At 42.2% G+C, this 16,437-nt stretch overlaps 1 protein-coding gene across 1 annotated transcript in view; it reads left to right on the forward strand.

Annotated features, from left to right (window-relative positions):
* LOC106723320 (transmembrane protein 132D) overlaps positions 1-15,027 on the forward strand; it is a 79,998-nt gene extending 64,971 nt beyond the window's left edge. Inside the window, exons 3-4 of the mRNA XM_014527471.1 lie at positions 13,512-13,658; positions 15,000-15,027. Of these exons, the coding sequence (XP_014382957.1) occupies positions 13,512-13,658; positions 15,000-15,027 (175 nt within the window). The remainder of the gene's footprint in view (positions 1-13,511; positions 13,659-14,999) is intronic.
* The last annotated feature ends 1,410 nt before the right edge of the window (positions 15,028-16,437 follow it).

A 16,437-nucleotide genomic window follows, 5' to 3' on the forward strand; every position in this document is an offset into this window, starting at 1 on the left:
ACCTTATTCAGCGAGGCATAAGCTTTCATAGGCAGCAGCCTGCTTGCTCAGATGCTGTGGATCTATGCTACTCCATAACATCAGATGAAAGGTTCTCTGAATGAGTTAGTTTATAAGGGCACATCTGGATGAGCATGGACATGAGGTATGTGGCACCACAGGCCCATCTATGACGCCACACACCGCACATGCAGGCATTCCCCATGCTGCTACTTTGCAGCACAAGAAGGGGTTTTGACCCTGGGAGACCCTGGGGTCAAACCCATGCTGAAAAAAGTGGCATGCTGCCTAAAACCGGAGCTTGGCTGGCTGGCTGGAGCCAAGCTCCAGTTGCCTGTCAGGCTTCCTGCTGTAGGAGCACTGTGGCTGCAGCTCCCAGAACCCCGCAGGATCCCAGGTCAGGATGCTGGAGCCAGCACATTTGCTGGCCCCAGCCTCCCCTACCCCACCTGGGGTACCCTGCCATGCACCAGAGCACTCATGGCGTGGGCGTTCCCTGGGACGAGTAGCAGCGGCACAAGGTGTGCCACTGAAACGCATGGTCCCACTTGTCTGGACATACCCTAAGGTACCACTTTATCCTGCCTTCTGACACCTTCATAGTAACGCAGCTAACTACCTTTCTTTCCCGTCATGATTAATATCACTTACATGCGAGCTGCTAGGACCCTGATGGAGATGCTTCTCTGTGACCTACACAGTTGGATCAAATGAGTCTCCTTAGTTCCTGGACGATGTTGATGCATCTACACTGCCATTTAGAGGGTTGCCATAAAATGTCCCGAACCATATAACTGTTAGTCTCTGCCTGTATTTGATCTTGTGACTGCTACGTGTTGGGTGCGTCTTCATGTTCATTAATGCACTATAGTTACTGCGCATTATGTTTAGTACTTGCATAACTAAATAGTAAGTCAATGTGCAGTAAGCGGCGTTACTGTGCTGTAGCTTTTTAGTGAAAATGTAGCCTAATAACTCTGAGCAGTAGCGTGCCGGGCAAAACCTGTGCTAATACACTACTGCGCAGTAGTATTAGGCTACCGCGCACTTAGCGTCTCGTGTAGGCACACCCTTCATGCTTTCTGTTCTTTGGGTGGACCCTTTGAGGACTCTCTTGCTTGTCTCTCCTCATGCACATGGCTCTAATTGCAGGCAGCTGAGACGAGAAGTAGGTGCAGAAGGACTGAAAGTGGGAAACAGAAGTATGGGATCACTGCTGGCTGACTTTCTACGCTCACAGTGCCTGGGTAATACCCTAACCCACTGCAGGGAGGGTGTCCAGGAGGAGATCTCATGATATGCCCTGATGCTCAGGAGGTCTCTCGGGGTGAAGGGAGAGTCATTCTAAAGCAAAGGGAATCTAAGGACAGAGGCAGACGTCACTACAGGGGAAAGCCCTTAGGAAAGCTACCTCGGGAGGCAGCTGAGATTGAAGATCACGTTTATTATAATTTAACAATAAAGGAAACCCCCAGGAACAGGGCTGCTTTCTGATAGCAACACATTGTGTGTGTGCATGGCTTCAGAGTGGGGAGAACCCATCTGTATATATATATAGCTCTTCTGCCAACTTCATACATCCACCTGTCATTGCCCATTGCACAGGTATTTATGCAAATGGCTCTTTAGCAGTCAGATACTACCATTAGGACTCTCCCATGCAGATTTACAGAACCAGAAAGTTTTGTGAAAAATTGCTGGGACAAAGTGTTGTCATGCCAGGGTGTAAGGTCACACGCTAGTGACCTCCCTTTGGGATGGCACCAAATGACGCAGTAACACTGCAGTGTGATGAGATTGTGTTTACGAGTTGCATCATGTCTCCCAAAACGGCGTGTTTGTCCATCATAACACAGTAACCTTAAGCAAGCATCCAGTCTTTCAAGGTGCTGAATATCCTCAAGCGCCACATGGATAAATGGGGCCTATGGTTGTAATGGTTCGTCTAAAAAGTGGGTGGAGGGTAGAGGTAAAAATCATGTATTTGTCTCTATTTTGAACTAGCGTGTATGTTTTTTTTCCCCCCCTTTAACATGCAAGGGATGTGTGGGTTTTACAGTCAAGATTCAGTCTTGCCAGACATGCTTTTCATAGGTACTTTCTGTTTGAAAACCACAAAAAATACATTCTAAACTCTCTCTCTCTCTCGCAAACACGACAGACAATTTTTCCCAAGCTCGAGAGACATATTCCAGAGGGACCTTTTTTATTTAACCTGTGGCATGCACAGTTCATCTTCTGAAGCCTAAATTGGTCTTGTGCCCTTTCTCTAATTAAATTTTGTTGTAAGTCTTCCTGGGACTTTTTTTTTTTTTTCATATCCCCATTTGAATGAGGGTGTTTTAGTGTCTGGGTGGAGTGTGTTTTCCTCCTGAAATGTTAATTAGATAGAGAACATGTTAGGTTTTGGGAAAGCTGTATTGCAAACCCATAGATAAACAGATTGATTTAATTTTAATCTGCTTTCATGGTGATGCATAATGATAACTGGTTTCTGTCTCACAGGGCTGAAAACCACAGACCTTAATAAGAGTTTGTGGGTATATTATACAGCTTTAAATAGCTTATGTTGTGCTAGACCGCTCTCCATAAATTATTCTAACTCCATTAGGATCTCAGGGACTCCCGATTCTCTTCTGCTGTAGATTTTCAATCAGTGAAACTATTAGTATAACCTGGAGAAACTTTAAGGCATCTTCTCTGAAAACAACTGACAAGTCTGATTTGTATATGAAGCATCCCAGAGAAAAAAGATTAGCTTTGCAAAAGTGAACTTCTTGCTCGAATCCGGAAGTCCAGATTCAACTGTTTTAAGTATTGCTAAGGATGTACTAAATGAAGAGCCAGTGCCTTCAAGCCTGAGTGCCTAATATTAGGCTCCTAAGTATGTGACATGATTTTAAAGAGATGCTGCAGCTCCCATTTCATGTGGTTCAGCCACCTCTAAAAGGTTTTGTTCAGGGGGCACGGCTTGGAGATGGCTCTTTCAACCTCATGGAAAACTCTCAGGGACGAAGAGCAAAATGTTCCCTATACTGATTTCACTTCTCAAGGTTTTATGATAAACGTTTTCCTTAATTCCCAAAGATGGCATTTGTATTCCTTGGGGTTCGTCTACAAATTCATCGCAGTGTCAAACTCACTCATAACTGCTGAACTTCACCCGGGTTCTCACTGAAAATATGCTTGCTTGAACGGCATTAAACAGATTCTGCCCTCAATCAGCTCTACGCATGGAAAGCATTAGGACTGAGTAAGTACCAAGAGAATGAAATGCTTTCCAACCAGCCCTTATTGCACTGTTGGTTTTAAGTGGATACTTTGATTAGCTCTTTCTGTACGAGAAATGAAGACGGCCAACCTGTAGGCATAAATATGAGATTCTGTATAACTCTTTTAGAAATAAGTCTGCCCACACCTTGTCTCCCCCGTATTTGGCTCTAATTATGACCAGCAGGGACAAAAGGTCTGGACACTTTCTTTGCAGGCTGGAGTGCCCAGGTGAGTGCTGAATACATTGTAGGGGAGGTTAGGTCAGGAGAAAGCTTGACTTCAAGCCCCAATGCCCAGGAGAGCTTTTGAGGGCAGCTAGCTGCTTACTAAGGGGGAGACCAAGCTGTTTTTAATGTAGATAGTCAGCACATTTGGGTCAGAGAGCAGTCTTTAGGGTAAAACTATATAACTATAACTACATATATGTAGTACATAACTTTATACTACATATATAGTATATAACTATAACTATATAACTATATATATAGTTAAACCCTGAAAGTCTCACCATTACCTCTAGAAGCCATGGTGGAGGAAGAGGTGGTCCTTGACATACACAGATGCTAATCATTTGAGACCTGTGAATATAAAAAGCAGAACCTTAAAGCAGATCATGAAGTCCCCCCTCCCGAGTTTGAGTTTAGAAGATTTTTATTGAGATAAGAGGATGGAGAGGGACATAAAGTCCTTCGCCATTTCCTTTGGCTTTTGATTTTGTTGTGAGCCTTGAAATTGGCTCCGTCTCTTCCCTACTAACAGTGTCAGTTTGTCTGGCACTCTTCTTCAAGTTGTTTTCTGCCTCAACACTATTCAATTGCTTGCTAGTTTGGGGGTTTTTTTTTTCTTTTTGTCTTAATTTTTTTGTTCACCACAGGCTGGGTGCTGGTGCGCTCTCTCAGCTCTGCTTCTGCAAATTAAAAATCCAGCTAGAGAAACCTGTGCTCATGTCAAGTCAGACATTTTCCTTGCAATCTTGTTTCAGGTTAAACACGTTATAATGCATTTTAATACAGCCTTTTATGTGGAAGCATCCCCAGGTGTTAACACATCCAGTGCAAGATGAGAAATAAGTTATTGTTGGGTAATCAGCTCAGGCTTCAAGTGAAGGCAACATTTATAAGTTTTGGTTTTTGCCTTGATTTTGACTCGTGTGACTGGACCTGTTGAGGGAGACCAAGAACAGAAGGATAATTGGCAATGGGGTGAAGAAATATGGTGAGGAATAACGCCAGTGCTTTATGAGTTTTGATTCTAGTAATTACTCAGCAGCTTTCAGAATCAAGTGGTGTTGAAGAAGAGAGACCTCCCAGGAAAATACAGGATATTAAAAGTCAGCATGCAGCTGTCGGAGTGATATGCCCAGGGATAAGATAACTTCATCTGAGCAAGGTGTACTGCACTAGGATACTGGGTCATAGGATGCAGGTTACTGGAGAGGATAACCACGTCTGGGCGGCTGAATGCACGCGTGTGTAGTGCAGTGGCTGCGCTTATAAACTTGCCCATTGCTTTCGATACGGGGTTAGTTAGCTTCCAGCTGTTTGTAGCCAGTCCTATGCTCGGCGATTGGGCCAAGTAGTTTTATTCTGTGGACTACTGTATAAAATAAAGACCCTTTTAGGCTCCAGTCTTCCCTCCGAGCCTGCAGACCTAGGTTACTTGGTTCTCAAGCTGTTTCATTCTGTGGGTCTTGAGCCCGCTCTGCATTTCAAGAAAATCGGTGCCTCTAGACCCCCATAGCATCTTTTAAAATGAACCGTTCTGTCCCACGGCCATTCAAATGGGACAGGCTCCTTTTATTAGGTGCTTAAAGCAGTGGTTCTCAACCTTTTTGGACACGAGGCACCCGTCACTGGACTTGAAGCATGACAGTTGTGAATTGAGTGGCACCCGGTTTCAAAAACGAATGTATATAGTACTGTGCTTACTTCCTCGCACAGAATCTGGACAGTAGGGGTGGAGGATCACCCAGGCAGGGACTTGGCTTATCTGCTTATCGCCTCTCACCTTGCCTATCTCCTGCTTACCTTCATGCACCCTTCCAAGGATCTGGTGGCACCCTGGGGTGCCCTGGCATCTTGGTTGAGAATCCTGGTTTAGAGGTAGTAGGGGGGTTTCCAAAGACCCCGGGGGGAAGTTGCCAGCCATTAAAAACCAATGGGAGTTGGATGCCTAACTCCTGAACCTGCCCCCGTATATATTTGTCCAGTGATGCTGGCAGCAGCTCGTAATGACACAATAGCCTGTGGTACCACCGCTGTTAACAGGTTCTGTCTTTTCTTTTATTTCTTTTGATGGTGAAAGCAGCTGATATCCCTTGAAGAAGCATGAAAGATTCCCATGTATCTTTGCCTCAAGCACCTTCAGTAATAGAAAACCAGAATCAATTTCATGGATTCGAAACATCTTTATTTAGCCGTGTTGAGGGGTCACTTTTTGTTGGGTTTGGTTTGGTTTTGGGGAAAGGGGATAAGTGACATTTCTTTTTAAAGGCAGAGCATCCTTAGGAGTTAAAGATGGCCAAGACCTGGTCAGAGGATCTGCACTCCTTCAACTTATTGCCTGTCTTTGATCTCTTAGTGGTGGTGTTGAGTGATTTTTTTCTCTTTCTTCTTTTTTTTTCCCCCTTCCCTTTGGTGTTTCAGACGAGACGCTCTGTTGACATTGTACCGTGGCACTAAGCAGCACTCATGCTGTAATGCTGTTATTTTTCACCAGCCAGCTGTTCCACTTTATACAACACTTAAGTAACAATTTCACAGCCATTACCAGCCTGCAGTAATGACACAGGCTGAAAGCTAAGTGCTAACTGGTTGTAAACTACAAAGAAAACTGGGAGACGTTAAAAAAGACACTTTGATAAATGAAAAAGGACATTGTCTACATTTTAATTGGTGGACTTGAAGCCTTTTTTTATCACTGGAGTGAAACATGATGCTTAGCGGGTCATGAGACAGAATTGGGAAATCACTATCTTTATGTGCTTAGGAAATATATGTTCTTGATTTCAGGTGTGATGTATTGATTCAAGGAGTTTCCTTTACCTCTTTCTTCCTGCCTTGCCTTGTACCCTGCCAGCACTGACAGGTTTTCAGTGTGCAGGTACTCTCAGGGGCACTGCTTGCTTACACAATTGATCTGCAAAGGGACGAGCTACATATACAGGTCTCAGAGCTACACACCGCTGGTAAATACAATAGCAAAATAAAAAGCAAAGAATAATGCAAACTACAGGAAAATATATGGACTGAGCCTTTATTGAGCAAGTGAAGTCAAGTGAAGGGTTTTTCAGATCTCTATTTTTGAGAAATACTTGGGTTTGACTTTCAGTAAAGACCCGTTGGGCAGTTTTCTCTATGCTCAAAACATTAGAACTGGTTAAATAATGCCAATTAATCATTGTGGCGAATTTTGATTTTTTTTTTTTTCATTCCCCTTTCTCTCTATTAAAAATCAATGGAAATTTCCATTTTTCCATTATCTTTTTACATGTAAATTCAACTGTGCCAGATGCAAAATGCTTTAAAAATCCTTTTTTTTTAATTTCTAGGTTTTTTTAAATTCAAATCAAATGTTGATCAAAATTCATTTTGTTTTGGAAAATTTGACTTGATTGGCTGCTTAAATGCATATACACACATAATCATCCAACATGCATTAATGGTGGATATGAAAGCCTGGCTGAATGTTTTATTTCACTGAAAAGTTGCCTTCTTTTTCCAATACTTTTTTTTCATAAAATACTTTTCCTAAATGCAACATTTTGGTTCTTAGCTGGAGAACTGGAGCATTTCTGGTGAAAAAAATGTTCATTTTGCTGAAAAAGTTTTCCCAAAGATGCTTGCTAGGGCTGTGCAAAGCTTCAGTCCCAGTTTTGATTTGGCACAGATTCAGCCCGATTCAGTGGCCGAATCTCTGAATCCGAATCGAATCAGGAGACCCCTTAATTGGAGAGATTCGGAAACATTTGGAGATTTGGACTTAGACACAGCTTTAAATATTTTTCTACATACTCCTGTGTACCAGGCGGCTCGTGAATGCTGCGATGCTGGGGCACATGGAGTGTCCCACAGGAGCACAGGGGGTTCCCCAGGGCACTCAGCAGCAGACCCAGAAGTGGACCAGAAGCACTTCTGGTCCACTTCTGGGTTCGCTGCCAAGCATGTGGAGGCCCCCCCTCTCACTCCTGTGGGATGCTCCATGTACCCCAGCATTGCAGTATTCACGAGCTGCCTGGTACCTCGAGGTATGTAGAAAAAACATTTAAAGCTGTGTTTATGGCCAAATCACTGATTCTCCGAATCGGCATCGAATCTTCAGATTCAGATTCAGCTGAAATGAATCGGGGACTGTAATACGAATCAATGAATTGAATCACTGTCCCTGATTTGGGCCAAATCCAAATCAAATAGGGTCCATTTTGCACACCCCTAATACCGTTTTCTAACTGATGCTACATGGAATCAAAAATGCCAAGCTATTGAAGTTTTTGCCCCTCTAATGTGACTGTATTAAGTGACCAGAAACACTTGTCACATGGGCCCTGATCAACGTGATCAGATCCTCAGATCAACGTGCTAACTGAGAGGGAACGAGTAGGAGGAAGAGAGATAATATATATCGTTGTCATGAGTATGGCGTGTCTGTTTTCTTATGTGCCTGATATTACTCTTCCTACTTGTGTAGAGTTAGATCAAGGGACACTGTCAGAAGTGAATAAACAGGAAACAAAGCAATGACGGAGATAAGTATTTATTGGGAAATACCTACCTGATGCTTACGTCTAGCCAGGGCCAAGATCAAGCTATTTTGCCAAGCCCAGGGCCAGGACCAAAAGACCACTAAACTGTAAAGGCTTCTGCTTAGAAAAAAAGAGGTGGGAGCAGGCAGCACAAGACTCTTTCAAGGAGAAATACTTCAAGCAGAGTACTTCAGTGATTGGAACCGAGCAAAATTCACAAAAAGTTGCAAGGAACGGCAAAAGTTCGGATGAAACAAGAAGCAGAGACTTTTATTTTTTTCTTTGAATGCTTTCCTCTCCTTGTAATGCACTGTTGGGGGAGGAAACAGTATGTGTGTTTCCAAGAAGTCTCTTCAATCATCACAGGTCACAGTCTCCCGGGGAGACATTTTCTTTGCAGGCCTTAAATGCTGTTGAGCCTATTTTGTGTCACAGTTGGCAATGTAAGGGGACTGCATGCCAAATATCCAGTCCAGGTATGCTTGAACCTTGGGGTTTGTCTCACCTGGGTGGGATATAGTCAAGGAGGGACAACAGATGGGTCTAAGCCAGAAAGTGCCCTGAAGCTGTGAGATGTGGAGGAAAGTAATTGAAGCCTGACAAAAACAGTATCATTTTCACTTCGGCAATCTACAGTTTTAGGTCTGTTAGTTGAAAAAAAAAATGTGCCTTTGGTTATTATCAACCCAGTCTCACCCAGGTTCCTTCTGGATAACTGTTCAGTACTACTACCAAGGTGCATGGGGCAAATACGGTTTTGCAGCTCACCATTAGCAAACGCAACCTCAAGACACCTGAGAGAAAATGAATTAACATGGCTTTTGTGGAATCCATGGGTTTGTGGTAATTACAGCAGCACATTTAACTGATTCCTCTGAAAAGAGTTAGGAACCTTTAATTCTGTAGAAAACAACAATCTTGTTCTATTATTGTTTTCAGTAAAATTAGAGGTTTGGGGCTTTTAATAGATGACTAAATTAGACCTTATCAAAATCCTTTAAAAGAAACCCTGATCCTTAGACTGCAATTACTCTGGGGAATGCAGGCAAAAATTGGCATTTGTTTAGAAACATCAGAAGTCAGTGCTGGCTGGCATTTTGTTACTGGGTGATGCAAATGTTGAGAGTAAACCAGCTTAAGTTGCTTGTCTGTTTTCATGTACATCTTCCTGCTTTGTCACACAACCAGGGCTCTTGAAAACACCCAGCTGGAAGATACCAAATGACACCAATGGGGGTCGCCTGTCCCTTTGTTGTTGTTGTTCTTTTTAAATAGATTATTTTGGGGGGTACAAAAACAAGGGGTTTCCACGGTTCCACAGGTGTAGCCACTTCCTTAAGGATAAGTACAGACAGTCAAAAAGCCCAAGGCTGAATCGATTTCAGTCTTCACAGGTTAGTCTAAGCTGAGAAGATTGAACTGATAAGCAAGTGAGCAGACATTCACTTTTGATTCAGGCAATGCAGTCACGTGCCTTCAGTAGCCTCGGCAAGAAATGGCAGGTGCTAGAGCATGCCTCCCTGCCCGGCTGGAGCAGACAGCTTGGGCTAAAGCTAGCCTGCCCATCCTGTGAGAGGGGTTTGTGGGTGGAAGTGCAAAGCATCCTGGGATGTTGGGGGAGACTGAGTTAACTTGAATCTGAAGCGGATCTGGGACAGAAGTTCAGTAAACCAATTTAACCTAAATCAGTTCAGTCTGATACTACATCCATCCGGGTTCATCTTACACCAGTTTCAGCCATTTTGAAAGGGGTTTATGTGTACTGAACTCAGCTGTGTTACAGATTTGAACCAATTTCCTATCATTTATACTGGTTTATGTGTAACTTCTGTCCCTAGCCTAACAGAACTGAGCTGGGGGGCTTTATTCTCATTTACAGTAAGTCCTTCATAAATCAGAGGAAAATGACTACATGTATATGTCTACACCTGCATCCACTTGCACATAATATTGGTCTCTATATATGGTGGGCCTTATTTTCTACTGGTATGCATGCAGAGTATGCATTTAAACCAAGCAATGCCGGATGTAAAATGCTGCCTGTCTAAGGAAGGATGATCCATTGGTGAAGACGTTAGTGTAGAAGACATAGATTCGAAACCCAGCTCTACCCCGGGGTTTTTCTGTGACCTTGGGCAAGTTACTCAGGCTCACCCTCCACAACAGGACTCAGGTAGAATTTAGTCTCTTAAATCCTAGAATGTGAGCTTCAAAGTCTAAAGGCATCAACATGTTTGCTTAGAAAAAAGTGCCCTTTAACTAAAAGTTTTGCTTCTAGGCATACCAAGAAATCTGTGCTGTCTAGTCTGTGCTAAAAAGTTTGGTGCTTATTTCATACTGAAGTCCCTTAGGATTCCCTAACTAGGTGTTCTTCTACCTATGGTCTCTGTGAGACCCAACTGTTTAGAGATTTAACAATTCATGGGACCAGAAAGAGGGAGCAAGAGGGAGCTGAGGCCCTCATCTGGGCAGGGAAACAGCTCAATGCTGGTGTTTCTCTGAAGGATGTTAAATGCATTTTTTTCTGTGACCATGTAATGTTAGATAAATGTAAAGTTCTTGGAACAGGGACCAGACTCTGGTCTCCCCCTGCCCGTGAAACTGTGCTAACCACCAGAATAGAAAGGTGTCCCTTGTACTAGGGCACATGACTGTTAGACATGGGGCCACAAGACAATGGGCCAGGAGACGCAGCTCAGTTTTCAAACGTAGGGTCTTAATTGGGTTTCTAAACCCCATATTGGGATGTTGTGATCGGTATTAATGCTTGTTCTTTTGGATGAGCTAGTTAGGTGACCAGGTTAAAAACCTGGCCCAGTAGTATGGGTGGGATATAGTGTGCGCCAGTTCATAACGGTTACGTGATCTTGAGAGGTCCTAAGCACTGAAATGCAATGAAAGTAATTTGAAATAGTACTGTCTGGATCTATCCCAAATGTTCCCATTCAGTTGTCCTTCATCCAGCAGTACAGAAACCAGGCAGCAGATACCTAAATGTCATTCCCCCAAGTTAGCTGGAGATGCACACTGGATTAACTGGAATCTGTTTCCATCCACCTGCTCCTGTCTCTTTTTCTGACTCCCTCACTTTTTCTTTAGTGAGACTGCAAAGAGTACAGTTTTGTTCCTCAAACTATGATCTGGCCACTGGTGACTCTTCCTGAGGTTTGTAGCTGGAATCAAGTTTAAGAGTAAATAATGCATCATACTATGGTAATGTTAGAGTGATATGTAGTCATGATGGTCCAGGAATGATCCGAGAGGCAAAGATTTCTTCGGGTGGTATCTTTTATTGAACCAACTGCCTAATTGGGATAGAGTTAGACAAGCTTTCAAATGCTAGACATTTGAAAGCTTGCTTATCTGTGTCCTGGCTATACAGCTGGACCAATAAAAGATAGCACCTGAAGAAATCCTTGCTTCTTGCTTATTGTATCACGCTAAAGATGCCCCATATTGTCAAATTAGCATAGAAGAATGTGCGCCTAAATTATCCAGTGTCCGTTCTTTTACAGTGCTAAAGCTAGTATTCAATTATAGTAGCTGTCATTGATCTAGTGAAAGAACAAAATAGATAGCATCCATATTGTCCAAGTTTATTGAAAGAGTCTCATGCCGTCTTATTTTGTCAAGATGCTGTTCTCAAAGGATTTCATAGAAAATCTTCTAGGGCGGCAGAGCCAATAAAGTTTTCTACTGATACTGATATCTCTGCGTGGTCAGAGCTGTTTACAGAAAGCCTTGCACACTTTCTTTTTGTTTTCATAATTGAAAACTTGCCAGAATGCTGAATGGATTTTGTATATGAGATATTTAGCAAATATAATTAAACTGTCACCTTGTGACAGCTCATGTGTTGGGATATTTGACCACACTGGAGTTTTTTTCCTTTTTTTAACATCTTTGCAAGCCAGCATCACAAGAAACTCTCAATTCAGCAGATTTGGCCAACATTAAAGAAAACTAGAGTAAAAAGAGACACTTCCACTATTATAAAGTAATATATTTAGATATTTTTATTTAAAAAAAAAAAAAAGAGAGAGATCCAGTGAAACTAAAAGCGGCTTAATGAAATTAAAAAGAGAAACAACATTCTTTCTTATTTAAACATCTCCCCTTGCAGCAGTAGTAACCCCAAACAAAAGCTGCTCTGCAAATGCATGAATACAAAACCCCTTTCCTTGGGCTTTTAAACTAGCCCTGTCACTGTGCGGTCTGAAATGTCAACCCGTTAATTTTGCACATGAATTTTCAAATGCAAAGCAATTACACGTGCATGAAGTTGAGTGTTGGCATACATGTCTAACTGGGACTCAAAAACTTGTTTGAGCCCAAGGTGGAACTGAGGACACTGGGCTTTTGGTTGTAGCTGTGTTGGTCTAAGGACATAGGCAGGCAAGGTTTTTTGAGTAGAGGGGATATCCTTTAATAGACCAACTGAGTAGTTGGAAAAAAGTTCTTAGCAAACTTCCAAGTGCAACCGCCCTTCATCAGGCATAAGAAGTCTCTACGCTCTCATTGACATCCTGGCACATTTTTAGCTTCTCTCATTCCTTGGAGTCTCAGAAGCAAATCAGTAGAAATTTAGAAAGACAAAAGGTAAAGCAGGAAAGGGAGGAGGTAACAAAAAACAGGGGTGGGGGAGGCCAAAGGGAGACACTCCATTGGTAGTAATCCAAGGTAAGCAAGAGGCTGGCTGTGAAAAAGGAAATAACTGAAAATTAGGATGATAAAGGGCAGAAAAAGAGGGGAGGGGAGAAAAGTGGGGGCAAAGAAGAATTTAAGAGGTCAGGTCTGGCAGGTACCTGGTGAATCGGATTCACTTTTAGCTTCTCTCATTCCTTGGGGTCTCAGACCAGCAGAGACACCCCATGCCTGAAGAAGGGCGATTGCACCCGAAAGCTTGCTAAGAACTTTTTTCCAACTGCTTAGCAGGTCTAATAAAAGATATCACATCTATTAAAAAAACCTTGCCTAACTGAGGAGGCTACTTTTACTGTCAATATGAAATGGAGAAACTTAAAGAAAAAAAATCCCCCAAAACCCAGTCGTATAAATGGCAAAAAATTGTAGCTTCACTTTGAACTTAAATTTAGCAATCTAGTGTGTTGTGGAAAGGAAATGTAAATGTAGTTCTAATTATCTGTACATTGATAACGTTTTTATCCTGAGTTTTTGTGTCATTTTTATCTTGACTTGATAACATGTTTATCTTCAGTCTGCCTTTTTAATCTGTAGGCAGAAGGCAAGGGAGGGCGGCACCTTCTAGACTAACTCGTTCAGAGAGACGTGAGCTTTCTCAGGCTATAGTCTCCTTCTTCAGATGCTACAGGGAGACTTAATTCTATTGTATCCTTTCCTCCTGCCAATGTTGGCCGTCTATAATGAGCGATGGCATCTTTAGAGGGCCAATAATGAGAAAACAATGAAGATCCATGTAACAGCTGGAAATGACATTCTGTATCTAATTGTTGACATGCACTCTTGTTCCTCCTAGGGCAAAGGTGAAGAAAGGTGTGAATATTTTCAGTGTCAGAGCCAGCAGCCCATACTTATGGGACATTAGAGAGAGCATGGATTATTCTGGGAAATATGCACCAGCTGTTATTGTTTGCCAGAGGAAATCTGCTACCTCCAAAAATAGGTAGGTCATTGCCAGTATTTTTAATGACTGACAAGCAGGGGTGGCGGTTTGGTTTTATTCTTAAAGGCGATGTATCTTCTTTGCTGTGGTTTTGAATAACTTTCATTATTGTTTCCCAATATACACCGTAAACGCGTCGATTAAAAAAAGCTGGTGCTAGCTCTAGTTCATCATTCTGTACTTACTGTGTGCGTTTTAAGCCAAAGAGTACTTAAAGAAAATGAAAACTAACAGGAAATATTCATTTCACAGGAATATTTCAAAGGCCTTGTCTGATCGCTTTGAATTTAATTTAGCCTTATTGTTCAGCCTTTTCTAATTATTTGCTGCCAGCTGGTCAGCGATTATATTGGTGGCCTGTTAATTACAGTCCTTTTTGTGTCCTGGACTTTCCAGAGGGAGCTAAAACATAGTCCCAGCATGTTTTTTAAGTGATTTTTTTTTTCTGTGAATTGTTAATCTACAGTAGGAGACTTGATCTTCAGTCATTAAATTCCCACTGTGTAATCATTGATGTACTACTACATTGACCCCTAAAACAGTCTTTGTTTGGCAGTTGGTTGTTTCAGTTTCTTAGTATGGGTGCATGTTTTGAAGAGTAAATGTTTGTTACCTCTAGTTTTCACTTCATTCATTATTCTTGGAAAAGCACGGGGGCAAATGGTAATGAGCTGGTTTTGTTGTATTTTTAGGTATTGTTGCTAAACTCACGTTATAAAGAGGGAAGCCAAATTCTGGAATGATTTATCTGCTGTGAAATTCCATTGATTTATCCCGGGTTTGCAGTGAATGCAGGATTTGGAGATTTTTTATTAAAAAGAAAAAAAAAAACCCCTCTTATTATTAAATGCAGCGAGCTCAGCGGGTGAGAATGTGAAAAGAAGCGGGGACCTCCGTTGCATTTTCCGATGAAAGTTTGTCCTTCCTTAAAAGAATTCGGGTTCAGATCCCTCTTGCACTATATCCTGATTTTTTTTTTCTCCCCTCAACTGTATACAGTATTATAGCTGGCTGAACTTTATTGGTCAGAGAAGTGATGTCTGTATGCCCAAGGTCACAGCTTTCTCCTCAATAAAAGAATCTGTCAGTCAGCTTCTTAAAGGGCCTGATAATGCTCATCAAAATCAGTGAGATCTTTCCACTAAATTCATTTGGGTTTGGATCAGGCCCAGAGTGATTATTATGACAGTAAATTATCTACCACCATCTGCCCTTTTATTTTGTGCCTGGGCAGTGTGGAGGAGCATTTCCCCAATTCCTCTTCAATAATGTAAAAATGTAGTGTGCTGTCAAGGATGAATCAAGTTTGGCAAATTTTTCCATTTTTCCATATTTTCTTAGAATTGAGCACTGGGCAACTGCCTTTTAAACGTGACTTTTTCATTATCCTACTTCAGTTTGAACTCGGTGTTGCACTGGTCCCTCTTCTTTCATATGCCATCTATGAGGAGTGTCTTAGTAGTATTGCATACATGATAGTGCTGCTCTCTAGACTCTGGTCCTGCAGTGAGTTTGCTTCAGGATTGGGGCCTTGGCTACTTAACATAAAGATTAATTAAGGGGAGCTTGTCAGGCTTTTAGGCTGACTGGTACCCAGCCCAGATTCCCCAAAGTTTTGGGCGATTGTTCCCAAATGAAATAATTAAGACTTCATTTTTACTTCACATTTTACTGACATGCTTAAAAATAAAGTCAAGGAAACATATCGCAATGCTAAGCTGCTATTAATAACATCAGATAAAAATGAAGCATGACAGCAAGCCAATCAATGTCAAACCCAGAACATCAGACCCAGTATTGGACTGGAAATTAAATCATCAAATTAAGTAATCCAATTAATATTAAAAATAAGCAATCCAATATATTCTGAAGAGGATTAAAAAAAGGTGGCTGTCTGTTTGTGCATAAACCCCAAGTGGAGAATTTTACCAAGTCAATCAAATGCATGATATGAATGGTTAGTCATCATAACACTCTAACCAAACTATTATCGTTGCAGCAGTTGGGCTGCAATCTCAGAGGCAATTAATTCTTCCTTGTGAGACAGTAGTTCTTACGTACCGTCTACTCCTTTCCTCCTCCCCTAACATAAATGTTACAACAGGCTTCAACAGCAGCGTTCCAGGAGTTTGACAGCCCTTATTTATCAGAATTTACATATGATGATCTCAAAGCTCTTGGGAACTTTCAATGAAGAACATGTCGTAATTAATATTGTTGTGAGACAACATTTAGGGCTATTATGCATGGGAAATGTTTCTGTAAGGAGTGTTTCCTGAGTGAATTGTATAGATGTATGTCTTCGCACACGCGCGTGCACACACAAGATCCGAGCTACAATCATGCAGCTTAAAGTAAGTTGCACGATCGCAGACCAGGCCCCACATGTGCAGACCAGATTTGCCAGTGCCAGAAGCCGTACCAGGAACACAGTGCAAGTCCAGGAAGGAGAAAGGGAAGTTAGCAGCTGTGGGGCGGGATGACTGGACTGTGGGGGCTGGTGGGCTGTGGTGGGGGTTGTCCAGCTGAGGGTAGGGGTGTTGGGGGTGCTAAAAATAACTCGATCAGGGTACGGGATTAGGAAAAATTCAGCCCCAAGGCTGGGGCAAATGGCTGGGCTCTCCTAGCCCTAGTTCCAAACTTGTGCAGATGTTCAGTAAATTGGGTGAACCGGTTCCACATCTAACTTAGTTCACCTCCTCAGGTGAACTAAGTTATATCTGGCCAGTCATTTTTTCCCTGCTATAACTTCTCCAAACGTATGTACAGCTTGGCATTT

Source organism: Alligator sinensis, unplaced genomic scaffold, assembly GCF_000455745.1.
Source record: "Alligator sinensis unplaced genomic scaffold, ASM45574v1 scaffold628_1, whole genome shotgun sequence".
Taxonomy (NCBI): Eukaryota; Metazoa; Chordata; order Crocodylia; family Alligatoridae; genus Alligator; species Alligator sinensis.